This window comes from Lathamus discolor, chromosome 2 (genome assembly GCF_037157495.1).
Source record: "Lathamus discolor isolate bLatDis1 chromosome 2, bLatDis1.hap1, whole genome shotgun sequence".
Lineage (NCBI taxonomy): Eukaryota > Metazoa > Chordata > Aves > Psittaciformes > Psittacidae > Lathamus > Lathamus discolor.
Window position 1 is genome coordinate 88,937,116 of NC_088885.1, and position 26,458 is coordinate 88,963,573.

General features: G+C 40.1%; 1 protein-coding gene across 8 annotated transcripts in view; it reads right to left on the bottom strand.

Annotated features, from left to right (window-relative positions):
* The window catches only part of COBL (cordon-bleu WH2 repeat protein), a 164,619-nt gene that overhangs the window by 9,047 nt on the left and 129,114 nt on the right, over positions 1-26,458 (bottom strand). For 7 of the 8 annotated variants that reach the window (XM_065667728.1, XM_065667725.1, XM_065667727.1 and 4 more), the window contains 5 exons: positions 19,453-19,765; positions 7,469-7,572; positions 4,224-6,247; positions 3,487-3,606; positions 1,090-1,350 (listed from right to left, as the gene is read on the bottom strand). In XM_065667728.1, the coding sequence (XP_065523800.1) occupies positions 1,090-1,350; positions 3,487-3,606; positions 4,224-6,247; positions 7,469-7,572; positions 19,453-19,765 (2,822 nt within the window). The remainder of the gene's footprint in view (positions 1-1,089; positions 1,351-3,486; positions 3,607-4,223; positions 6,248-7,468; positions 7,573-19,452; positions 19,766-26,458) is intronic. The other variant, XM_065667722.1, reaches the window with a different exon arrangement.

Consider the following 26,458-nt stretch of genomic DNA (forward strand, 5'->3'; position numbering starts at 1 on the left):
TTTCCAAGCTGAACCAGCCAGGTGACCTCAGCCACTATTCATAATAGAATGGAGATGTAATTTTTCACCTGAAAAATAAATGCACATCCAGTTTTCTGCTTGCATGCTCCCTGAAACACCGATTTGTTTGTGCTATTTGTATGATTCTGTGAAATTTCTAGTTCATCAGAAACAAGATTGTTTTGGCTACTTTTTAATGTTAAAATTTGATTGTACTTTCTGAATTATTTTAAAGAGGTTAAGTAAGCAAGGTTAAAGCCTATTTACATTTTTATGGTTGGCATCAGGAAAATCACGTGTTGGGAAAGCTACATCTGCTTTGTACATTCCCTAATGTCCTTGGATCAAAGTCTGTTCTTGGATACTGCAGTATAATATTGGGATGACCCCACTAAGGAAAATTGGCTTCTTCTTACCAAGAAATTCAGTGTAACTCAAGGTTAGGAAGAACAAATTTGGACCAAAATGGTAAGAGAAGTTACTCCAAAAATCACTCCCAGGCAACTGAGCATTTTTAGCCATCTGGGAGATGACTGACCTATAGCTGACCACAGAATTGTAACACATATCATCCAATTCATAAAGTTCAGATACACATTAAAATGACACCAGAGTTGTACTGATAGTTCTGAGGACGTGCAACCAAGAATGTTGGGAATCAAGGTCTAGGAAACAGTACTGATACTAGGAGAGAATACTTACTTCTACATTTGCTTCAGGGTCTCATGTCTGATCTTTTCTAAGTTCACCTTGTTTAAAAGACATCCAGTATTACCTCAGATTCACAAGAATGAAAAGGGCATGAAAATACTTTCTGAAATTATATTCATGCTTTTGATGTTCTCCTCAAAAAAAAAAGTATTGCTTATTCACATGGTTGCATACATACACAAGCCTATTTTAGTCTTAATAGCATGTTTTAATAGGTGTTCAAAGGTTTGAAATCCTTGATTCCACTAGAGAAAACAGTGCATGTACCTTCTTCAGATGGAAGAAAGAAATATGTGGCTAGAACAGCTTATAAATGGCTCTCAATGCAGAGCAAGTGGAGGCTGTTTCACCCGCAATAAAATCTAGAAGTACATTTACCTTTTTCAACTTTGCTGCTCCAGCACCTGAGCGAATAGCCTCCATCAGGGCTTGCCTTGCCTCCCCAGGGTTACATGTAGCCACGGCTGAGGACTTAGGAGCTGCTGATGACAGCTGAGAGGGAGGTGGTGGTGGTGGCAGTGGTGGCTGGGCAGGGGCAGGTGGGATAGAAAGCTGCTGCTCCTGAGGGTCTTCTGCCTTCTGCAAGGAGAGTTCTGCATTTCTAAAACTCTGCAGCTCTTCGGAGGCCAACGAGGAGATCTGCTCATTATGCAGTTAAAAGGAGGTGATTAATATCAAGCATGACTAAACTGTAATTATTTGACATTTGATGCACTTTCAGTACCCCGATTTCACTTTGCCTGCATGATGTAAACCACATAGAACTTTTGTTTGCTCACGGGGCTGAACATCTGTTACTACTCACTCACATCACTCAGCTGGGCTGATTACCAGCATCAAGGATTTGGCATTGACTATGTCTCAGAAACTCAATCTTTATTTACTGTGAGCTCCAGGATCCTGTAACTCTTCTTGGCATGTAAGGTAAGAGAGAAAGTTGGACTTGGTATTCATCTGGAATCAACCACAAGGGTTTTGGAATCAGGAAGATGTATTACGGCTGCAGTAGCCACCCAGGAATCTTGTTACTTTTTGCAGTCTGGGCTACACAGAAATAATCTCAGATGACAGGAAGGCTCTTTTAGATCTGAACTCCCAGACACGGCTTCATTGAAAAAATGCTGTTAAAGCTAAAGTCTCCAGCCATCATAAAAATCCAAAATGAAATAAAATAGGACCAGAGAGAACTACGTGAAAGCTCTGAGAACAAAATCAACTGATTGCTCTTCCAAGCATGTTTTTGTGACATTTCTGATACTAAAATTTCTGCATGAATTACCAGCTTGGAAATTCAGCCTACTTAAGATGAATGCAGGGGGAGGAGGCAATCTTTCAGACTAAGCCAGCTTTTCCGTCAACTGTCTCAACAAGTATTTTTGCCGTTAAAAACATCACTAGTAATAACCATGATAAATTGTTGGTAATTACAATGATTTGGCAATTATTAGGAAATTCAGTATCATGTGCCAAATGGGAGGTTTTCAAGCAGATGCATTAGCATTTGTTCCTCTGAGAAACTGAGGCACAAGACTTCTCTAGTGCAAAATGAAAGGATTCATCTCCCACCCAATCCACATTCAGAAAACACCTATATTCTTCTCCTTCACTGTACACTCACACAATATATGGGAATCATGTCATGTCAGGTAAAAACGAACATTTGACAGAATACGAAAGGGACAACCCTTTCATCATAGCACATCTGTATCTTGCCCTGTACACATACAAACACAGTGATTTAACTAGCACAGGTGACATGGTGTGAAAAAGAAGCTTACAGTTTCTAGGCAACTTCCTTTAAAACAATGGCAAAAGCTTCTCTGCTAGAGGAAAGTCTTTCAAAAGGTCTCTGTGATAATACCCTACCACTTCACTGTCAGAGCCTCTTTAAACAAATTTATGTTTATTCCTAATGAATGCAGAATGCATTAAGTGCATGTGAAGATGGCTGCTGCCTAGCACACCCTGCTCTCAGGCTCAGAGGAGGCTGTACCTTACCTGCAGCAAGGGCAGTAAGGTATCTGAGGGACAAAGCAATTTCCTAACACAGGCAAGAGATTCTTTCTGCCTCATGCCTGCTATCTGGATATGTGCTAATGGCATGAGTAACTGCACGAGGGAAATAAGAACCTCCTTGCCAAATACACATCCTTGACTGAATTAGCAAACTGAATGAAAACTAAAGCTAGAACAATGCAGTTTTGGGCCATTAGGAATAAGAGATGCTTTAATGATTAGGTAAATCTTTCAGACAGAAGCAATCATCCTGCAGCAGTGAAAGTTGATGTTCCATCAGTATCAGTTACTTGCATACAACTTTCATGCAACAGCTCATGTTAACAGATAAAGAACATGTATGAAGCAGACCTAAGTGTGTTCTTCAGGTAACTGGGCTTTGGTGTATATGGCAGGTAATGCAAATATATTGATCAAACTGCATACTCCTAAAGCACAAAAATACCCACTTACATGTGAAAATGACGAACATCTGATGTCTTCTATATACAGTCCTTGTAATTAGTTTAGATTTCTATGTGCTTCCCCCTCAGCTAAAAAGCACACAATTTGAAGGACTGTTAAGTTTTAGAGCAGAAGACAGGATTGGACCCACTATGCTATCTACATAAGTCAGATCTGATCTTGGGTCATATTATTTCCCCCTCAACTTTTCTCTTTGCAGCACAATGTTTAGTTTGTGGCATATCTGAGTTTATTCAAAACATGCAGCAGGAACAGACCACACTTAGAAGATCACTTACCATCTTCACTTCTTACCTTTTTCAGCTTTGAGGTCCCACTGTGGCCCCTAATTGCTGCTAGTAGGGCTGAGCGCTCATTCTCTGGCTCAACGTATGAGGGTTTGCTGTGATTGTCATTTAGTGCACTGTCTGAAACCTAGAATATGAAAACATTAAACCTCACATTGTCAGTAGAGGTAGTTTGGAAACACTATTAAGAATACTTTTGACACTTGTACCAGAATACAAACTATGGAGACCAGTCAAGTCTATCTTCTTTTGGGCCTGCTTTCACAACCCTTACTCGCACTGAACGGTGAGGATACGTGCAGATAGTAATGCTGTACTTACAGATGCCACCTCATATGCCCTGAGCATGAAGCCAATGGCAAACTAGGATCACCTAGTGATACAAAATGCAGTTTTCTCTCATTGTAAGTATTTACAAGTGTTCTCCATGCTGTGTGTTCCTGATTCCACATAACAACTAAAATGTGGGTTCAGCTCTCAGGCTAACCTCAATTACATCTCCCTTATGCTGCACCTCTGCACCCTCTGCTTCTTCTGGCTAGTGCAGCAGCAGTGGTGCTGCTTAATCTACAGGATGTGCAGAATAAGCAGTGGCTTGGTCTGTACTTTGCCATTAGAAATTTTTCAAATGCCTTGTGTACTCTGGCTCTCTAGCAACTGTACCAGTTACAAAACCTCTGATGTCTGACAGGGAGAATACAGGGCTCTGCAGTCTGAACAGGCTAAAAGAAGTTCCCACTTTACCTTTCTGAGTTTTTCCTTTCCCCCTGCTGTTTGAATGGCTTCCATTAGGGCACTGTGCAGTGATGTGTCTTTTGGTACTGGCTTTTGGACGACGGGTTTGAACTTCTTCTTTGGTCCAAAGATATTGGTCTGCACATTAACATCCAGTTCACTGATAGCATTAATATCTGGATCATCCAGTTTCTCCTCCTGTTCTGACTCTGTGTTTGCAGCTGCCCCATTTAGCTCGGGTGAAGCTTTGAGCGAACTGACTTGTGCACCATTAGCAGGTGGCCATTTACTGACCCGCAAAGACGAGCTTAAAGTGGACGGGACTCCTTGGAGATCGGGAGACTTGAGAGTTGAGGCTGAATTAGTATGGGTCAAAGTCTCACACTTCTGGTCAAATAAAAGATGCATCTTTTTCTCTGATATACTCTGTTTGCTGTTTAAACCATGATCATCTTCTGCACTGTTATCCTTTGAAGAGGATTTACTAAGTGGGACACTGGCATTCTTTTTATAGAAACTCAGAGGAGTTGCTTGATTTGGTGCCCTGATGTTAACTACTTTGTTTTCCATGCCAGAATTATCCCCAGATGTAAACCTGTGTGATGCTTTTTGACTGCGAGTAAAAATACTTGAAAATGTTTCTCTTGTTTCTGCTGATTCTGTTTCCACAGGGCTGTATTTGGCCACAATAATACATCTTTTTGGTGAACCTTCTGCTTCAGTTTTAACGTCTCCTGCTCCTTGCTTATTTTCATCTTTCTCGCGATATTCCGTAATAGAGTCAGACTTACAGGTAGTTATATTGATGTGTCTTGCAATGGCAGAGGCAACATACTGACTTGAAGTTCTCCTATGTGGCTTTACAAATGGAAGCTCCAGCTTGTCTTTATGAATGGTTGGGGCCACTAATGGTGTTACCTGAGACTGTGTAACCGGAAGAGGTGGTTTGGTCCTTTCATTCTCAGACTGTCTTTCAGCTCCCTGTGTAGTAACAGTTTGTGGTGCTACAGGTTTTGGAGCTGCAGGACAAACAGGTTTGTGTTCATGTCTTATTGTAAAGGGCTTAGAATTTGTGGTGGCTGCTGACTTTTTAGGAAGATGCTCAGCAGAGTCATCACTTTGCTTTTCCATAGAACTTGACCTCCAGAATGCCTTCACTTTCCCGAGACAGATTTCCTCAGTTTCATCAGTAGCGTTACCTGGTATGTGCTTACTGACACTGGTGTTTGGGCCTATAAGGTTGCCTAGTTCATCTATTTTAATGGCACCAGTGGAGAGTGAAACTCCTCTATCAAACTGTTTTACTTCAGGTTTTGGAGGGACAACTTTAAAAGTTGTCAAACCCATTTTAGGTTCATAGTTTGCTCCTGAATTCTGGGCACGATGACACCATGGTGGTGTTGATGGGACTTCTTCTACTTCATTTTTTTTTGCTGGTGGCCATTTGATTTCTAATTCTGATTTACTTTTTTTCAGAGATCTTTCCCTGTTACTACATTCATTAAATGGATTTATCTTCTCTTTTGCTGTACTGATTTCAGCCATGGCCTTGGAGTGAGATGCAGTCAGTTTAGATTTACATTCCTCAGACTTCACACCATATTTGGGGGGAGTGTCCAATTTTAAGTTCTTTTCACTTCTTTTTTCGAAGGAGGATGTGAGAGATTCAAACATATCTCTCCTCTGTTCCACAAGCAAGTGACTAAATTCATTTTCAGATGGTTGCTGATGTATTAGGTCCTTGCATATGCACACAGCTCCATCATCTGTGTGTCCCTTACTAAAGGAACCTGCATTGTTGTTCTTATTTGTAAAGTTTCCCATATTAACAGAGTCAGCTGAGATACTTTTTGAAAGCCTTGACTCCATCTCTTGACTTCCAGCTGAGTTAGAGGTGCTAACTTCTGGAACATCATCTATGATTGTCACTGGAACAGAACTGGTAACATCTTGGGCTGCTTCAACTTTTCTTGTATGTGGGCTCAAGGCTTCATTGATGTACTCGGAGTCAGAGTTACTTATACCATCCACTGCTGCAAAACACACACATAACGTTACATATAGGGAGTATTTAGGCAATATGACTTTAAATTATACAAACAGCCAGTAAAGCTTAAGCGGATCAGATATTTTAGTTACACTAATGCCTCTTACAAAAAAGGAGAGATCTGGGTCTGTTTTATTGTCTTTTGCTGATTAGGATCAGCCAAATATTCCTGCAGTCCTCCTGCTTCAGCCAGTGGGAAACAGACAAATGCAGCTGAAAGCAGAATTTCATCTATTGTTCATACCTTATCTTTGACTAACTTCTCTCAGTGATAAACATTTCACCACATGACTCCAAAGGAGAAACATTTCTGAGAAAGAGCAAGCAGCTCCAAATTATGTTTCCCAGACCTGGTAATAACAGCCCAGCTGAAGGATTTCCTTGAGCAAGCAAACAAAGAAACAGTACTTGTATTTTTTCTCCATTCTCCTCACCCTTCATTACCAGTGACTCCAGAAGCCTCATTGTGCAAGAAGCTTAACTCTCCTCTCAAACTTGTTGGTATAAATCAAGGGTTGCAACACAGAAGCTACAAAATCGCAGCGTCAGAGAACTCACAGAAATTTAACTCAGAACCAAGTCCACTGCAGAAGTAGTGAAATTAAAATGGGAAGTTTTAAAAATGTATTAAACAACATCTGGTGACAAACCATTAATGGAAAAATACTTTTATTCACAGTAGGAAAAAGAGGAGCACAGTATGACATTTTATCTCTTACCACTGTTTCTTTCCATATTTTCAAAATTTTAAAGTATATCTGCTAATGCAGAGGAGGCATTGGGTACAAAAATGTCCCCCCCTTCTCTGCTTCATGAGGATAAAATACAAACCAGAGGCATTGTTCATTAAACACAGAGCTAAATTCACAACTGATTTAGCTTCAATAAAGTCAATAAAATTACACCAAATTTGGCCATAAAATGTGTCCATAAAATGCTATTCATCTCTTTGTGGTAGCAAACACTGAAACTGAATGACACTCTGGTAAGCAGCATGAAAAATATTCAGTGCAAATCTATAAAGAGAGGCTGCTCCAGAAGCAGAGGGAGAACAAGCACTTTGGGTGGACCACATTCTGGACAGAACACGTGAGTTGTTCCCAGCGATTTTAGTGAGAAACTTGTGGATGTCTCCAGAGTACAGTTTGACTCTGCGTCTCCTGGCTATGCCTCTCTTTTGTACTTCAGAAGTAACACACTTTCCTACCTTCTAAATGTTCATCCAGGCCAGCCAAAGTCTGCTGGAGTTGTGCAGCAATGAGTATATCCTCATTCTCTTGCTTAGCCAAAGAGATTTCTTCATGTCTCCCGCTAAATGAAAGAGGAGAAAAAGGCTGGGTCACCTTTTCCTGCTTTGCACTGTTGCTCTGAAATACACTACCATTTGAGACAGCCCCTTTGGTTCTACTGGGATTCTGAAACTCATTCCTCAAAGTGGGAAAAATATGCAGCCTTAGAGATACAAACCACCATACGACACATCCACATCTAGTAAAGATCTCTGTGGTGCCTGAGCATGCACAGTGTGCTGGCAATCAAAAGACAAGGATTAATATAGCCTGTTGCAAAGAAACAGTCTGGCCTCACTGTGAAGTACACATTTCATCTGGGCTGCTAAAAAAGCAGAATATGCCAATATCAAGGTTTTGCATATCCATACAATTTTTAAGCAGACCGCTAGCCATCCTGTGCACCCTCTGTGCCAATAGATCTGCACCTTAATTAAGTAAAAATTGCACGGTAATGAAAAATAAATACAGCTAAGTACTGTTAGACAATCACTCTGCATCCTGAGGGGAAGGAGGGGAAGAGGAAAGAGAAACTAATCCCTTGAGAACTGTTTCAAATGAAATATCAAGGGGCCCGATTTTGCCAGAAATGAACTCCATTTTTTTGATGAAGTTGTACAGTGATCTAAACCAAGTCTCAAATCAGAGTAGGTGCCAAATGTTGTCTTGACTTATTAAAATAATAATAAAAAAGGATGAAACTAAGAAAAATCCTAATGAAAAATAACCAAAATTAAAAAAACCTGTTCAAGGCCAGGTTGGATGAAGCCCTGGGTGGAATGGTTTAGTGTGAGGTGTCCCTGCCCATTGCAGGGGGGTTGGAACTAGATGATCTTAAGGTCCTTTCCAACCCTAACTAGTCCATGATTCTATGAAGTACATATGAAAACATATGTCAGCCTGTTACACAACAGATCTTCTGTTTATTAGGAAGAAAAATCTTGACCATCAGAGCTTTTCTACCTAAATCACTGAAGCTAAGATTTCATACTGGGCAATTTATTTTTTTTCCAGCTACCTGTTCCTCACCTGAATTGAAGACATTGCTGTCTGTGACACTGTATCTGTTTTGCTCTTGCGATTAGCCTATTGAAAAAATGATTTTCCATTCTAACCACACTTACAGTAACGCAGGTCAGGTGAAGCAGATTTGTCCTTTTCAAGATCAAATCCTTAATGGTATAAGTACAGGAACAGATGACTTTTTTTTTTTTTTTTGGTTGTTTACCAAACACAACAATTTTTTTTCCTGCTCTCTAAGGCAATAACATGAATAGGAATTCAGGAATGTTTCCTGACATTGATTTAAATTGCATTTAACAATGTAGCTTCCTTTTTTTGCTGTCTTATTGTTCGATTTTTCCCTTGCTCACACCAGGAGCAACTGAAAGCACATGTTGAAGCATCAGGTATTTTATTTCATTTTACTTTTTTACTTATTTATTTAGCATTCACCTCTCTGTTCTTTATGTCTTTTGTACTAGTCCTGGAGCCTGATTCTTCTACTTGCACCTAAACTGCCTTGCACTTACAAAGCTGTGTTTATGTATTTGGGATCAATGAAAACAGCAACATGACCTGAGCACTGACAGGCCTGAACATCCTCAGAAGCCACTGTGAACCGATGATGCTCAGGCTCAGCACCCACACTGCAAAACTCATGGCAAACCCAGTCTTCCCCGTGATGGATTAAGAGAAAGGTGGCACAAACCAGTCAAAGTCTCCAGTAGAGGCAACTGGCACTGCTGGACTGCAGTTCTATGCACCCTGAAGCACACACACACACAAATCAATGAGATTACTCACTTGAGCAATCTGAAAAGAAAGATTTAAACTTGCTCCAGCATTCGGATTGGCCTTCTCCAGGAAATAATAGGAACTATTGGCTTGAGAATTTTATGGGCAAATTGTCTAGGAAAACATATTTGCGACTGGAACAGGGATTTCTGGGCTCCAAACATACAGTGTAGGTCCACTGCACTGACCATCTCTTTTCTCACGTTAATCAATGGGAATCTTTCAATGACTCCTTATAGCAATATTATCTTCTTCTTGATGGGCACAACTGTCAGCAGAGGTCTCTTTCATTATCCTCTGTGCACTTACACAGTGACTACACATAATTTGCCTCTCAATCTCTGCTTCCATCTCCTTATCTAGACAACTGGGATAATAATATCCAATTCACAGAATTTTTCTGAAGGAAAGAGAACAATGCAGTGAAAATGAAAGGATTCTTATTTGCTCTTACAGAGGGAGCTTCTGAAAAAGCAAGTCTTTTCTTTTGCATTTCCAAATTCCTAAAAGAGCTATTGTTCAATTCATCTCCAAACTCACCTACAAGAAGCCAGAATATACAGATTAATCACAGGGCTTTTCTTCAAATTCTTAGCATCGGGAAATTAAAATGTGATATGTGTTTTGTGAGGTGAAGGTCTGGTAGTCTCCAGTAGCTCACATAATTACAAATACGCCTAAGAAGACTCTTTCTCATAACAGCATTTGGGAAAAGAAAACAAAAGGGCATCCAATTTATTTAATTTTTTTATCCTGCACTTTCTTCCCTTCTAACCCTACACACTTTTCTTTTGTTGACAGCTCTGTTTTGGCCAGAATCCAAGAAAAATATAACTCATTCTGATACCATGTTTTATATTCTGGATAAACATTACCAGGGTTATTTTCTCACACACACTTTTCCAACTTAGGGAAGAACTTGATAACCTTTATGCTACCTTTCTGGTAAAACGTGAGGCACTAAAAATACAGCAATGACGAGCATTTAGCCCAAGCTCAAAATGGCAAACGTGCATGGCTCCTGGAAGCCTGTGCACTTATTACTTCTGTAAACTAGCAGAGATTTGTGCAAAAGCACAGAACGGAGCAAAGCGATTACTAAACTACAGCCTAGTGTTCCACTGAGCTCAGGCTACAACTCCTCAGCAGTCATTTGCTCAGCTGGAGACAAAAATGAAACTTACAGCAGCATTTCACCAAATTAGTGCCACGGGAGACAAGTATTTATGAGAAAGCTTACATTCTAAGAAAGAAAGAAAATTCTCTGATGAACCTAGCTGTGAATGCTGCATTCAAAAGAAAACAAAAGCAGTGGTAAGACAATGGATTTTCAAAGACAGACGCTGCCATTTTGTTATAGTTAAAGAAGCTTTACCTGGGGCTCTGCAAATGATAAAACTGATCTGAGTCTATTCAGGCACTTCTCATGAGTTCTGGTAAGCCTCACGTATAGTACCAGAGGTATAGACCACAACTCCCACATTAAGTGTCTAAATACAACACATATCTATGTAGACTGCAGAGACGGAACTGAAGCACAGATTCAGTTATCTAAACTTGAGCACTTGGTGACATCTGAAATATGGCAGGACATTCAAAACATCCATAGACATAATACAGAAGATAGGGAGACATGTCCTGTTGCAGTGGCAAGAGGCAAGAAGAAATGGCAGAAGACACCTCTCAGGTTAACTGAGTATGATCTGAGTATATACCATTTTGCAGTATTTACTGTATAAAAAGAGAACTTGGCTCTTGTGAATGTGTATACTAGCTGGGGAGGGAAGACAGAACCATTGGAAGTAATAGAGTCAAATCCAGGCAGGCACAGGGTGCACCAGCATACGCAAGGACATACTGATTGCTATGAGGCTGTTCAATGGACATCAAAAGCATTAGCTTCTCCTATGTGTCTTAGGCAGCTAACATGGACTTATTGACATGGAAACCTGATACGGTTACTCCTGACAGGGATTTGGAGCATCTGGTCTCTTTTCCCAGCTCTGACAGCATTCTCAGTCTGATGCTGTGGAATTACATTAACCCATCTGCATGTATCCAGATTTTTCCTCTTCCAAATGAACTCACAATATTCTCCTTTGTGTAAGACAAATGTTGGAAAGAGAAATGGTCCTACCCTGGGTATACATTGAGGTGGGTATTAAAGAAGAGCCTGATGCTAAACAATTCTAAGTTGTAGAAAGTATGGCTGAAGCTTTTTGAATACAACTTGCTATTCAACCAGGCTGGAAAGATGTCATTAAGTAAACTCAAGGTGTTTACATATTTGTTTTTGTGAGTGATGCAGCAAAGTACTCTTCAAAAGTGGAGGGAACTATTTTCCAGACTAACCATTAGGGACTATTTTTTCATTCTTTGCGCTTCTTGGGCTAGATGACTTTTTTTCTATTCCCTTCCAAGGAATGAATATAAAAGCAGCAGGAGAGCAGCTAGTATAGGTGGTGGACTTTCTGGACATCTAAGCTACGACCTGACCACAGATATTTTCCATTTCTGCTGCCTCCTGTGAATTTGAGCAAGAAGTTTTAACATTTGATTGACCAAAGCCTGCTAAAACACAAAATCTGTAGACTGAACAGCCACCTTAGGACTTGTTAGATAGCAAAGTCATCACCTGTCTTTGATGCAAGACTTCCGAAAGTATCAAGCAACTAGGAAAAGGAAAAAGCACATGGTCATATTCTGCTGAATGCCAGATAACCTTGCTTTTTATGTTTTTCAATGAGCGATAAAGAAAAGATGCACATACTTTTTGAGAGCAAGGTACAGGTATCATTTGCATGCCAAGTTTTTTAGTTTGTGTTCAGTTCCTAGTTCTGTGAGACTGCATCAAACTTACGAAGGTTTTTAGACTGCATTTATATTGATGGTGAACAAAAATCGTCAGAAATTTAATTAACTGTTTTCCAATCCTACAACACACAAGCCCAGTAGTACCTTCAGATATACCACCACCCTGTTACAAATAAGAATTTGCAAATATAGATGGGGAAGAAAATGAAATAATTTTTCAGCTGCAGCTGGGTTTATGGTCTTTTTACAGTCTCCCCCCACAGTTACTGGTCAAAAATCTAAACAGAAAGCAAATGAAAATGCTTTGGTTTAGTACAATTTTGTGTTTTAATGCTGGGAATCTCTAAGCCTGTTACACACCGGAGTGATTTAAGCTTCCAGAGTCTCCCAACATATGTCCGTTCCAGGGTCCTGCTGCATAAGCAGCAGCTTGTAGCTGCTGTACAGCTGGAAGCATACCTCCACTCCCCGCTCCTCACATGGGCCTCTGGCAACAGCTTCTCAACGGGAAAGCCTGCAGGCAGACAGCACTGCCAGAAATAGTCAGGAAAGTAGACTAGTATGATCTAAATCTTAACACTGACACATCACCTGTGCAATATAACACTGCAAGTTAAAAGATGGCAGAGTGAGGTTAAGTAACTTCCCTTGGTTTACACAGAAAAATAAGAAACAGAGCAAGGACCAGAGGCTTTCTCTCCTGGAAGCCAGCACTACACATTAGCACCTCAAACTGCTTTTGAACATGCAAAATATTCTATAGCTCCAAAGTATACGGCATTTTTCCAGTGGATGAATTTAACAGAAAGGCCAATCTGGATTCCTGCTCTATAATGACTGTATCTAATACTTAATCTTGGTATTATTAGTATCTTCCCTCCATGAAGATCTGCCAGCAAAAAAGTGCATGAAGAGTATACAAATTGAAAGAGTTTTCTGGAACAAGGGGAAAGGGAAAGCCAGAGATAAGGAAGGAAATTAGCAAAACTATGTAAGAAGAAGAGGCTTGCAAATCTGTCAGACATCTGGGTCTTAATTAAGTAATTCTTCATCCCTGAAGTTTACCCTGTTGCTTTAACCCTTTCTCTACTTTCCTCCCCCTTAAAACTACATTTTTGTTTTCAAAAGGTAAAACACATACCTACCCAGCTAAAATAGAACTTACCCTATAGAGAAATAACAGAATAAAACTTTCCCGTATTTCTCGGAGGCAGTTACAAGTGACATGTAATTATATAGAACGTGTTTGCGCACAGAGATATATATATATAATACATACGTACACTGCTATTTTTCATCACAGTTTTTCTCTTTCCTTCCTGCCTGCCTTCTGCCACTCACTATTATATTTTTTCTTTCTCTGACCAGCTTCATCACCGAATTCTCTTCAGCTACTGACTTCTCTTTCCCTCCCATCCTTCCCAATTGGAATACAAAGCCTTGTAACATTTGAATTTGAATGGGCTGAAAATTAAGCAGAACAAGTTCACTCACTCCTATCCTTTCAAGCTTTTGTTTCAAACTAACTCATCAAAACCTTAGCAGATTTGTAGCAAACAGAGTATTTCTCAGGTTGGTAATGAAGAGGATTCTTCTCCTCCCAGTAGCTTCAACTACCCCAACCAGAGCCAAAGGCAACAAAATCTTCTAAGAGAAAGGGAGGAAATGGGATTATCCCTGTCCAGACCCACAGCATGAACTGATCTTAGGAGAGTTCCCCCGCCCCCACCCTATGCCCTCCACTAGCTGTACGTGAAAAAATATTCCTCTCTCATGGCTACTGAAACAGAAATGCAAGGGAGAGGAAAATCCCTTTCAGACCCTTTGGAAGGTATTTTATCTTTTTTTGGCCCAGACAAGTGTGTATTTATTTAGCTTTGTAACTGCCAAGTTCCCTTGACATTTGAAAACGCTTCTATTCTTTAAAATCTTGTAATAAATTTAAAATCTTTTCAAGACAGTAAAAAAGACAGTTATGCATTTTAAACTCTTAAGACACCCTTTTAAAGCCTTGATTTCAGTTGTTCATAACTTTGAGAAATTATATAACTTTGCTGGGTGGCAGTCCAAATGCTACAGTTTATATCATCCCCATGATCATTCCATTATTTTATTTTAGCCCAAATGGTTAAACGTCTTCCAAGAACAGAGTTAGGAGGAAAAGGATAGCTGCATTCTGATATATGAAATGTCATTAATGATCAGTCCTCTGAGAAAAAAAAAGAGTCCTGTGTGGTCTAACTGGTTACCAGTCTGCCTTGACTCTCTGTGCATCAGCTCTCCTTCTCTAAAACAGGATAATGACACCTTTTCATCCCACATGAGTACTGTGCAGAGAAATGAATTAAAGTCTGCATGGCACATGGATACTAGTGTGATGAGTAAGATAAAAAGAGCAAAAGGAAATTAAATGGTCCTGTCTCCAGAAGAGAATCTGAACTGAGAATGAACAATGGTATGCCTGCTTTATTAATTCAGCTCTGAAACTTACAAAGCAAAGAAACCAAAAGAGAATATTATCACTTTAACTAGAGACATTATCAGACTGAACAAAAACAGGGGAATTAAGGGTAAAGGGGGGAATATAAGGTTACACGGACAGCCTTAATGTTAATGTTACCTAACTTTGAGCACGTGACCCAACATCCCTAATAATATTATTTTAACATAATTTTTAATGCATAATTATTTATAAAGCTCCAGACAGTAGGATGCTTTATAGGCATATAAAATTGTCTGATCCCTGCCCCTAGGAGCTTGCGTGATGACACCACACAAGGGATGGGAAAGGAGGGGGTATGGGAGGACAGAGTTGCAACACTGTGAGATCATGAGATGTACTTACTGCTACATAAGCAACATTTCAGCTTCTCTGTGGTTTTCTTGTTACTCATTTAACACTATATATTAAAATTCGGTGAACAGATACATAACACAAAGAAATCAACTGTAAGGAAGGATATGAAGAAAGACAACTATGTAGTACAATGTTCAGAGTCAGCAGTTAATATTAAAACATACACAGTCAAACACTGCATGTAGTCAATTATTTATATGGGATTAGCCCTTGGCACCTCCAGCTGAGGTCTGGATTCTGCTCCACCAGGCACTGTACAAACATATCGCGACATACGATAGCTGCATTAATGTTTTTTACTGTAAAAAAAAAAATAAAAAAAATCAGTCTGTGGCGGAGAGACAAAGATGGTTTAACAGGTTAGAGACAGAGGCAAGGGTAGAACTGGAGCGTTTCCATATTTGATTTGATATTCTACATTAGGATTAAGATTGCTTGAGCAAGAATTCCAAAATGAAACAGAGTGCAATTGCAAGTTGCTCCCATATACTGGAAAACAAAACTATGGAGGAAAGACCCCAGCTTGGAAACCCTGAAATCTGGGGACCTTCTTTCAGAAATTTTTGCTTCTGTGCTCTGGGAACTGAATGGGACTGGAGCGCTGCTGTGGTTGTCACTTCTGTGTGTGCAAAGCCCATTGTACGTGCCATTTCTGACCTGGTCGTACCACTATACTGCTATGTGCAGACAAACCCATCACATATTGAAGACTGCACCTTAAATGCTCGTAACTTTCCCTGACTTCAGCAGCAGATGAGGGGCAGACCCTGCTGTGGTATTTTAACGCTATCAGCACTTCAGCTATACAGAGACCACCCAAGCCACCCAGTAAACAACCCCAGAAACTCTAGGAACGAATGAATTTAAAACTAAACAAACAACCAAAGTAAGCAAAATGGCAAAATATTCTTGATCTCTTAGAGCACAGGCTAAACCTCAGGACCAAACCTAGGTAAGAACTGTGGACTTGATTCTGCTCTTCACTGCAGTTCTTCACAGTGTATGTGCAAAATGCCTCTTGGACATTCTTTATAGCCCTTCACATTCCAAATATAATTTGCTTGCTTTTCAGAGTACTTTTCAGAGCCCACAGAGTACAAAATGATTTTAGCACACAGCATTATAAATTCTTAGGAATTAGCTACTTCACTGTGTGAAAAGCCCAAGTTTTAGTCAGCTTTACAATTTAAAATGACAAGGTAAATATTTCTATTATTCTTATTAATGGTTTTTTTCCAAGCTTTGGCCAAATTAGTCACTAAATAAGATTTCTGCCTTCAGTGGAGCTCAGACTCAAGGAGGATTCCTGATTCACTGCTGCTAACCACTGCTACTTTACAATAGCAACATGCTCTCCCATTTCTCTGTTCTTATCTTCCTTTCATGATTGAGTTACATGCTGGTACATGGACTAGAAGATAGAAAGGAATGAATAAACATGCAAAATTTTCTTTTAAGTTTTTTGTAGCTTATGAAACATATTTAAAACTCTGTGTAGCCTGGTATCAATTACTCACATAAACTGCACTTTGACTTTCCTGGGAATTTAGAAGGCTGGTGAGGTCCTGAAAGTAGCCTGCTCATCACAAGAACTACACAAAATCTCAGAGCTCCCAACAGGTTTTATTAGTGGGGTGGCAGCTGTTCCGACAGTGGGAGTTGAAATTGGTGTTCTCCAAATTTGTCTGTACTCAAAATTGTACTCAGAATTGATTTACATCCCATTAAAACAAGGATTCATACAAACAAGTTTTAAAAAGTCCCATTTTTTTTCCTTGCTTCTACACTCAGGAAGTGGCTTTTGAAAACAGCAAGTTGACCTGCAAAAGGATCTAGACAAGCACATTTTCAAACTAAACTAAATTCCACTTTTAACCTTGTTTACAAACATTCAGAGCACAACAATTAAAAAGATATTACTATCAGCACTGTTACTGTGGCAGTCTAACGAGTTGCTGACGTAAGATGAAAATAAATCACAAATGTTAAGTTTCTGCTATACCCTAAAGTTGATCTGAAGCAATTTTGCTGTCCCAAAGCCTAAAAAATAAATGGAATTTATGAAAAATAACTGCACTCCCCAAACAACAATAACTGTCTCTTCTTTCAGTCTAAACCCACTCTTCTTAAATTATGGACATATTAGATAAATACAGAATATTTAACACAATAAAATCACAGAAAAGATTAAGTTGGAAGGCTAGCCCAACCTCTTGCTCCAAGGAGGAATAATTTCAAAGTCAGACTAGGCTGCCCAAGGCTTTGCCAGGCTGAGTTCTGAGAACCTCCAGGCATGGAGATTCACCAGCCTCTCTGGGCAAACTTTCACTGCTTAATCACTCCTGTTTTGAGGAATTTATTCTTCATATACAATTTCTATTTCCTTTACAGCAGCTGGTGATGGTTGCCTCTTGTCCTATTGTGTACCCCTGAGAAGCCTCATAGTTCTGCTTTTGTTCAGGGAAAATCAGGCAGGTCCCTCCTCACCCACACTGATTTTGTAAGGTGAACACCACAGGTGACTCTCTCCATCTCATACTCTCTGTGCTCCAGTCCCCCAGCCCTCTTGATAGCTCTCCTCTGGGATGCTCCAGTTTGCCAACCTCTCTCTTGCACTGGGGACCCAAGACTGGACACACAGAACTGGCCTCACAGCAGCTGAGCAGGGGGAAGTCATCACCTCCCTGGTTGCAAAGGGCAGTAAAACACATCATCCTTCCAGCTTCCACTCCTTTGGCTCAGCAAGACCCCTAAGCAGCAGTACTGCTGGCCAGGTTATGAAGTATCTCCTTGTGCCTTCTATGTACACTCTTCCCAACTATCAAAGGTTTTGTGTGTTTGTGTAGCAAAGGTAAGTCTCAATGCAATCTCAATGCAATGTACAGAATACGTACCTTTGGCTGAAGTGAAAGATGGAAAGATTACTGACTTCCGAGAGGGAGTTTGTCACAATGAGCTGTGCTCCATCTCTTATTAAAAAAAAAAAAAACAAAAAACCAACCAGAAAACATCCAAAATATTTTTTGCTGATCAGTATTGTTCTTAGAGGGTTTTGCTTTGATGCCTCTCCTCAACATTATGCTAATGGAAATCAGTTTAAATCCTGCATTTTGAGGAAAGTTGGGACTGCTTAATTATCTTACACGACCCAATCTAAGTCTACTGAAATTAATGGGTTGTTTTTTTGGATCAGGTTTGGAATGTTAATCGCAGTTACCATACTAGCCTATTTAAGCCTCCAAATAGAGACTGCATCAAGACCTAAGAAATTGTAAAAGGACAGATTATGAGAAAAATGTATTGTTGAGAAAGTTATCTAGGTGAGGCTTGACCTTGTCTCCTTTGGTATTGATGGATAAAGAAAAAATAATTCCAATAGGTTAAATATCGACTTTGGCTTAATTTATCCCTGATTTATCACCCACTGCATGATCCAAGATGAAGTTCTCCCTCAGAAATGTGTGGAAGGAAATAACTAGGTCATGATACATGCTCTTATGAAGGGGCTACAGATTAGCAGCTGAATGGAGAGAGAACAGAAAGCACAGACTTTGTGTCAACTGAGAATTCAGAGGAATTTCTGGCCCCTGTCCCATGACTCTGCAGCATCACACAGAGCGGATCCCTGTCAGTATTACCAGGCCACCCTCCTTGCTGAAGCACAGCTTCCTATTTGGCCAGTTTGTATTTGCAAAGTCTTATAAATTTTGGGTTCCCTTTACAGCCCTGCCACCAACTATGTGAGTTTTGGCAAACAAACAGTGTCAGAGTCACTTGTGCTTGAAGGCAGTTTCTAATTAAATTTCAGGTTCTTGTATTTACTTGCAAAAACTGCAGGAAAATGTTTATTTATGGGGGAAAAGGGAAAAAAAAAAAAAGGAAAGGAAATATGCTGGGAAAAATACCCCTAAACCCAAGGTATAACTCCAGTGGAGGTTAGCATTAGGTGAACACATATATGCATGCACACATCCACAAACCAATCTCCAAAATTCACTGAATACAATCCTTCTCCACCTGGCTTTCAGTGGCTTGAATTCCTTCATTTTATGAGTTTTCCATTTTATGACCTGCATGTCATTTTTCTAGATCAATATATAGTAACATTTTAAGCACTTCATATGCTATCAGAATGACAAACCAAACTGTAACTAAATTATTTCAGACTTCTTAGAGAAATCAACTCCGGAGGGCAGCGGTCTTTTGCAAGAAATGTAACTACAAGTTCAAACAGAAAAGTGACCTTTGCCTGTTGCTACAAGTATGTCACTGGAGGGGATTTGGCAGTGAGCTTTTCACTGGGAGGAGTCACTTGGCATTCATACTGGTTTATGAAAGAGCAGAAGAAAGCAGAAGTTGGTTTTCTTAAATGATTCCCTACAAGAAGGACATGCAAGACATTTTCCAACAGCTGACTGCAAATAAATGTTTTACCTCTGTGGTGCACTGTCAGATTCCATGCTGTTGCAGTAGGCATTCTTTAAAGGACATGTCTCTGTGCCATGCACTGCATCTGCCTCAGCTGACTCCATGTAGCCATTGACCATCTTGATGTCTTTCAACTTCACACTGTCATTTTGTGAATCCAAAGATACAATGTCAGATGGGGAGCTCACAACACCCGAGTCTTCGGTGGTGTCCTCAGATGCAAAACAGCTGCTTTCTGATGCTGTTTCTTCCACCTCTGATAGCTCCAGAACCGTGTCATCCACTACATAAACATTATCATGTGCAGGCAGCAGGCTCTCTAAATGAAATATAGCAAGGAAAGTTAGCTGCAAGTCATCAGCACATAAATCAAACACAGAGAGCTATTCCTTTGTAACTGGAAAAAACACATGAAATACATTAGAAATAGTAGGATGGAGCTTAATATTTGTATATAGGATAAAGATGATGTGAAAAGGTGGTTTGCTATGCCTGTCCTGAGGAGTTTGGGTTTTCTAACTTTCATAGCAAATCAGTTTCCTTACTTCTATGAAGAAACAACTTTTCAGGGACAGCTTCTTGGGCAATTAGACCAAAGTTTAACAGATGTGGTGTAAGAAATCATTCCCATTATCATGTCTGACACCATCATCTCATTATTCCTTTCCTCTGCTGCCAAACAGATCATGACATTTCCAATAATAAATCTATACACAAGTAAAAATCTGCAGCATTTCCCAGTCAGGACACTGAACTGGTAAACTAGATCTACTGCTGGCCCACTGGGTGTAACTTTATTTTACTGCCCTTCTATTTCCTATCCATTAAGTGGGAGAATAACAATCGTCTCAAAGCATAGAAAATCTACTAACAAGAGTACAGAAAAGTAGACACTGTGATCCTTAAAGCAGAACCTTTTCCAAGGTTAAGTCATTTATAAAGGAGATCAGAGGATATACCCTTTGCATGTTTAACTCTTATTAAAAGTTGCAAATCTTGAGAGAAGATTAGACATAGTACAATTTTTTGTACTGTTTTAGTTTGGTTCCTATGAGCTACCTGAGTTTTTATTTGGCTTGGGGTGGATATTTTGACAAAAAATACAATTTTGTTATTTTCTTTAAGAAATGTACAACCCTGGAGTGCATCCTGCAAAATATGCCATTAAAGGGGAACTCCCAACAAGGTCAATAATTTCCACTGAGTGACCAAAGACAGAATAGAATCAAGCCCAAACACACTTCTTTTGATCAGAAGAAATCAATACAGACTAATCTAAATGTTTAATTGGGAATTACAAGCGTGCTCCATTCTCTTCAACCTCAGTATGCAAAAGGAAGATTAAACAATAGTTTATGGCCTGATCCTGCAGACACTTGGGGCGCCTGTTAATTATATGAGAAGTCCCAGGTCTACAAGCATGACTAAACATACGCTTCACTGTTTTTTAGGGTCAGAATCTTTCTGAAGCATACATGAAACATACATGAAAACAACTTTGTCAAAAAATGTCATAGAAATAATCTTGTAAGGGTGTAGCTTAGCAGTTAAGCTTTGAGTAAAACTAAAATTAAAATCAAACCAACATTCTCCTTGGCTGAGGTTACAAGATGCCATTAGGTACTGAAATTGATTTCTGACAGCAGAAGCAATAAAATTCAGAGGGTTACAAATCATGATTAAAGTTGTAAGTGCTGTCAAGCATCAATATTAATGATGGAAGATGATCCGAAGACTGTACTGCGACTTTGGAAGTAATGTTATTTGATTTCTTTGACCTTATTTTCTGTAACATTAGCTTTAGGTTCCAGATTTAATCCAAGAGATCATTCCATCTAAAAATGGCAATTACAGGAATTAAGTATGTGCCACTGAATGGATTAGAGTATGCTCATGCCAGAACTACAGTTAGGAAAACACCAACATCAAGGAGAAATATGAACAATTTGACATTAAACACCAAATAATAAAACCCCAGAGAAACAGACAGTAAACGAACAGGCAAGAGTACATGGCCTGCTAGGCTTTCAAACACAAAAAAGCCCCAGTAACAATCCCACCATCAAAGCATTAGTAAAAACTACAGCGAGTTAAAGCCAGAACAAAGTAGGATAGTAAAGAAACCAGCTGAAAGAGTGGAAGCTGAAGAGTGGAAACACACAGGAAGATTTTGAAGTAATGCACAATGCAGTACACTTTGATGCAGAGAGACCTTTATAACACAGGCCACATCTGTTGTCACCAGGATGCCATAAATGACCTCCACCCTATAGCTGGAACAGCAATTTATAATGAAGTGCCTACTTCCAGTTCCTGACATGAGGATGGCAGGCTTTTCCTCCCTTGCTCTCTCTCTCATTTCCTCATCCTCTTCTCGCCTGCCTGCAACTATTTCCTGCACCTCTCAGCTCAAGGATTTAGATCCACTTTGTCCCACAGCCCTACTTGCGTACTGTAGAACACTACTAAAGTCTCTCCTGCTGTGATTCAGCAAGCTGCCCTACAGCAGGTCTATCCCCAAGACCATTCTTCCTACACGATGACAAACAAAAAGAAAACCAATTCTCTTACTATCAGGGTCCATGTGCGAACTGATCCCTATCTGTTACATCTGGATCTCAGCAGCTGAATCATCTAGTCCAGTGTAAGAACCTCCACATTCAGCAGCAGTTTTATCCTGAAGCACAGAACTACAGAAAGACACCTTTCTATTCAGTAATTAAATTCCCTGTGCTTAAGCAAAACCAAAATTTCCCCCTTTCTTCAAGCCTATCAGTTTGTCAAAGTGCTTCCATAATCTTTTCATCGAGAAGATCCATTAATTTTTAACACAGTTAACACATGGCACTGAACAGTTGCTGGCTGAGGCAAACCCTGCTGATTGCCACTACTACTTGTCTGAACATGAAAGCACGCACACAAAACACAACTGTTACAGTTCTGTGTCATGCTAACAATCTTGTTTCAGCTAAGAACAGCACTAAAAGACCCCTGTTTTAAAGTTGAGCCATCCCTGGATGGATCAAGTAAGAACCTATTTTTCCTTCCACATGCTTGATTAAGAATTCACTGGTGCAAACTGAAGATGGATGGGCATTACTTGGTAATGACATATGACATGAAAAAAGCCTACCTCAACTTTACTGAGTGTTCTTTACTCCAGGAGTCAGAACATACCTTTTGTAACTTTCTAATTCTACACGGAGAACTGGGTAGTAGAACATGCAGTAGTAGATGTGATTCTGCCTTGTGATTTTTATATATTTTTTATCAGATCACACATGCAGAACACCACCACACACTAAGCACAGCATGATCACAATAGCAGCTACTGAGGTTATTTGTTGGTTGAATAAAGACAAATATCGACGCTTGTTTCTCTATTCCACTTGTTTCTCTATTCTGTTATTGACACAAAGAAGATTTCAGTATGGACTCTGATCTTCAAGACCTCATGCAGACACATACAGGTTTAAGAAAGAATATTCAGCAGGTACTTCAGGACTGGCCACACAAGTAGCAATTGCTGTAGATAACATTACTGAAACACTGCTGTACCTCATAAGACTGACTTTCCAAGCATGTAACAATGCTATCATTTTTTTTTCAGTAACATGTGAACCCGTTCACTGGCTTCAGGTGCGGTGTGATACTGAAGGGGGTGTAGAACTTGCCCTGCGGTCTCCAGGTCATACTGAAATCTCTGTGCGACATCTCACCAAGAAGTGAAATTGAAGAGTGTCCCTCAATGCCCTACATTGCCACTTATCTACCTTCTGCTCCAGGCTGCAGACTCTGCAAAGCCCAAATGAAAGCCATGCAAGGGATTTCCTCTGCTTAGCAGAAGCAGCACTGTCACTGCACAATTAGGTCAACCACAAGTTACGAAGGCTTTCTTGCAGGGGGACTGGGATGGCTGATTGCAAGAATGTTGCCCATAATCATCAAGAGGGAAAGAGGGGAGTAGCTCATCAGTAAAGAATGTGAGCTTCTTGTTTAACACAAAAGAGATCTTGTCGCTTTAATCTCAATAGGCTGTAAGTAATTAGGAAAACACTGAACTCTGAGTTTAGAGGAGTCGTATCTGTACCAGTGCAGTTTGATATCACATATATGTACACATTACTCATACAGAATGCCAATGATGGGAAGATAGATAAACCTCACCTGGTTTAAATGCTTATCAGCATTTTCAGAAATGAAGATTTAATTCAACTAAGGTAAGTAGCATACTCATTTGGATTACTACTACCACCAACTTTGAATGAGATCAGAATCAGACCTAAGTATTCAAAAGACATATATCCTACCCAGACTTACAAAATCAGTCACCAAAGCCCAAGCCATCACTCCTTCCAAGTCCAATGGGCACAGGGCATAAGTCTTGTCAAACTGTAACTGTTTGCTGTGACCTTTTGTTTTTACAGCACTGCTTGTGGTTTACTGTCACATTCAATAATGACAGGAACTGTATATCCAAGAGTATTTTTAAAGAAGTAACTCTTTATTTAACCCCTACATGTTGATGTGAGTAATCTGAACCTTACAATGGTTTTCAAGATGCGGAGTTCTGAATTCAGAATTCCTCTGAGTTCTTGCTAAGAGGTTGGTAATTATTTTCTAATTTCTTTCATCACTTGTTCCACAGCCAAAAAACCCTTTCTTTTCATGGACTAAAACTGCTTTGCTGTAGTCTGAATGGTCTATCACAGTGCAGTTGTAAAAAAAAGAAATATTAAAAACTTCATGATGTTAAAGAATATTCTTATAATGATCCCAAACTTACACCATAATTATTTCACTAAAAGTACTTAAATCTTCTAGCAAGAGAAATAAATGCTGCTTTAATTATTTGCACTGGCAGCAAAAAGGTAGACCATCACGAAGGAAGTGTACATTTTTTCATGCACTTGGAAGGCAGCTGGTGGAAAAAATGGGGAAAAGATATCATTTATTATGGCGGTGATCAACAGAGATTAACAGAGACAACACAGGATTAGTTTAAGAGTTTCCGCACAGATACAATGTGTGCTGCTAATGTTTTACTCATTTTGCTCATTGAACAAAAACACGCACATAGAGAAAGGTGTTAAAAACCATTCAGTGAGCAGCTGAAGCACAAGACGGAAGACAGAATGGGGGGGATTTCTATGTATTGCTGTTAAGACACTTTAAATTCAAATATAATTCTTAGCATATTTGAGCCTACATCCATCCTTTCATTTTTTTTAATTAACAGAAACAAAGAGAAAACAAAATGACCACTCATATATTAACTATAGCATAGGGAATGTGGGAAGAGATCAGGCTCTGAGGCACTCCTCTCCCAGCTCCTGTAACTACCTTGCAGAAACTGAAGGCGAGGCCAGGAACTGCTGAGGTGAGGAGCCACGCTCTGCAGCTTCAGCCCTCCTCCAAAATGAGGATGTAGAGCAGATTAATGTTGGCTCAGCTCATTTAGGTCATAGAATCACAGAATAATTTAATTTGGCAAGAACCTCTAGAGGTCACCTACTTCAACGTCCTCCTCAAAGCAAGGCTAACTTCCGTCTTAGATGAGGTTGCTCAGGGCCTTGAGCATCTGAGTTTTGAGAATCTCCAAGCACTAGGACTCCACAGCCTCTCTGGAAGATGTTTAATGCTTCTTCCCATAAAGAACATTTTTTTAATGCCATATGGAAAATTCTCCAGCTGCAACTTGTCACTGTTGCAGCCTTATCCTTCTGCAGTGAATCTCAGAGTAAAGTCTGTCTCTCTCTTCCTTTTCTGTCAGATGCAAAACAGAATTCAAATTCTCCTTACCCTTTTCTTCTGCAGGCTGAACAAGCCCTGTTGCCTCAACACCTCCATGTACCTCTTCAATGCATTCTGCTAGACTCTGCTGCACCTACTCTAGTTTGTCATTATCTTGTTCCACAGAAGTCAAAACTGGACCTACTTTTGGACAGTGGACACTGATGTGGCTTTGTGGCAGCCAAATAAAGGGGAGTCATCATTTCCCCTGATCTGCTGGCTATGCTCTTGCTAGTGCAACCCAGTCTGTGGTTAGTGCTTCATCACTGTAAGGGCACGGTGCTGACTCACACAGTTCTACATGTGACTCCCATAATAGTTATTTTCAGTCTCCTTCCTAGTCTTACACCCCTTGCTCATGTTTTCCAACAGGCTGTTTAATTGCAGTGATTCTTGCTGCACAAAACCTGCGAAGAAAATGAAATCCATTCCTTGACATGCTAGCCAATAACAAAAATAAAGACTCACAAAAGACGTGTCTCACTAGACCTATCATCAGAAATATGGAGCATGGAGTACTATTAGATACACTTTGTGAAATTGCAGCATTTCTGATTTTAGAATCACAGAATCATAGACTGGTTTGGGCTGGAAGGGGCCTTAAAGATCATCCAGTTCCAACTCCTCTGCCATGGGCAGGGACCCCATCCACTAGACCAGGTTGCTCTAAGCCCCACCAACCTCTCCTTGAACACTGCCAGGGATAGGGCAGCCACAACTGCTCTGGGCAACTTGTGCCAGTGTCTCAGCACCCTCACAGGGAAGAATTTTTTCCTAAGGCCTAACGTAAATCTCCCCTCTGTTGATTTAAAGCCATTGCCCTTGTCCTGTCACCACATACCCTTGCAAAAAGTCCCTCTCCATATTCCCTGTAGGCCTCCTTTAGGTACTAGAAGGCTGCTATAAGTTCTCCCCTGAGCCTTCTCTTCTCCAGGCTGAACAAGCCCAGCTCTCTCAGCCTGTCTCCATAGGAGACATGGTTCAGGCCTCTGATCATCTTCACGGCTTCCTCTGGACTCGCTCGAGCAGGTCCACATCCCTGTTGAGGACACCAGAACCGTTCACAATACTCCAAATGGGGTCTCATGAGAGCAGAACAGAGGGGTAGAATCATTCCTTTGACCTGCTGGTCATGTTCCTTTTGATGCAGCCCAGTATACAGTTGGCTTTCTGGGCTGCGAGCGCATGCTGCCAGTTCATGTTGAGCTTTTTGTCAACC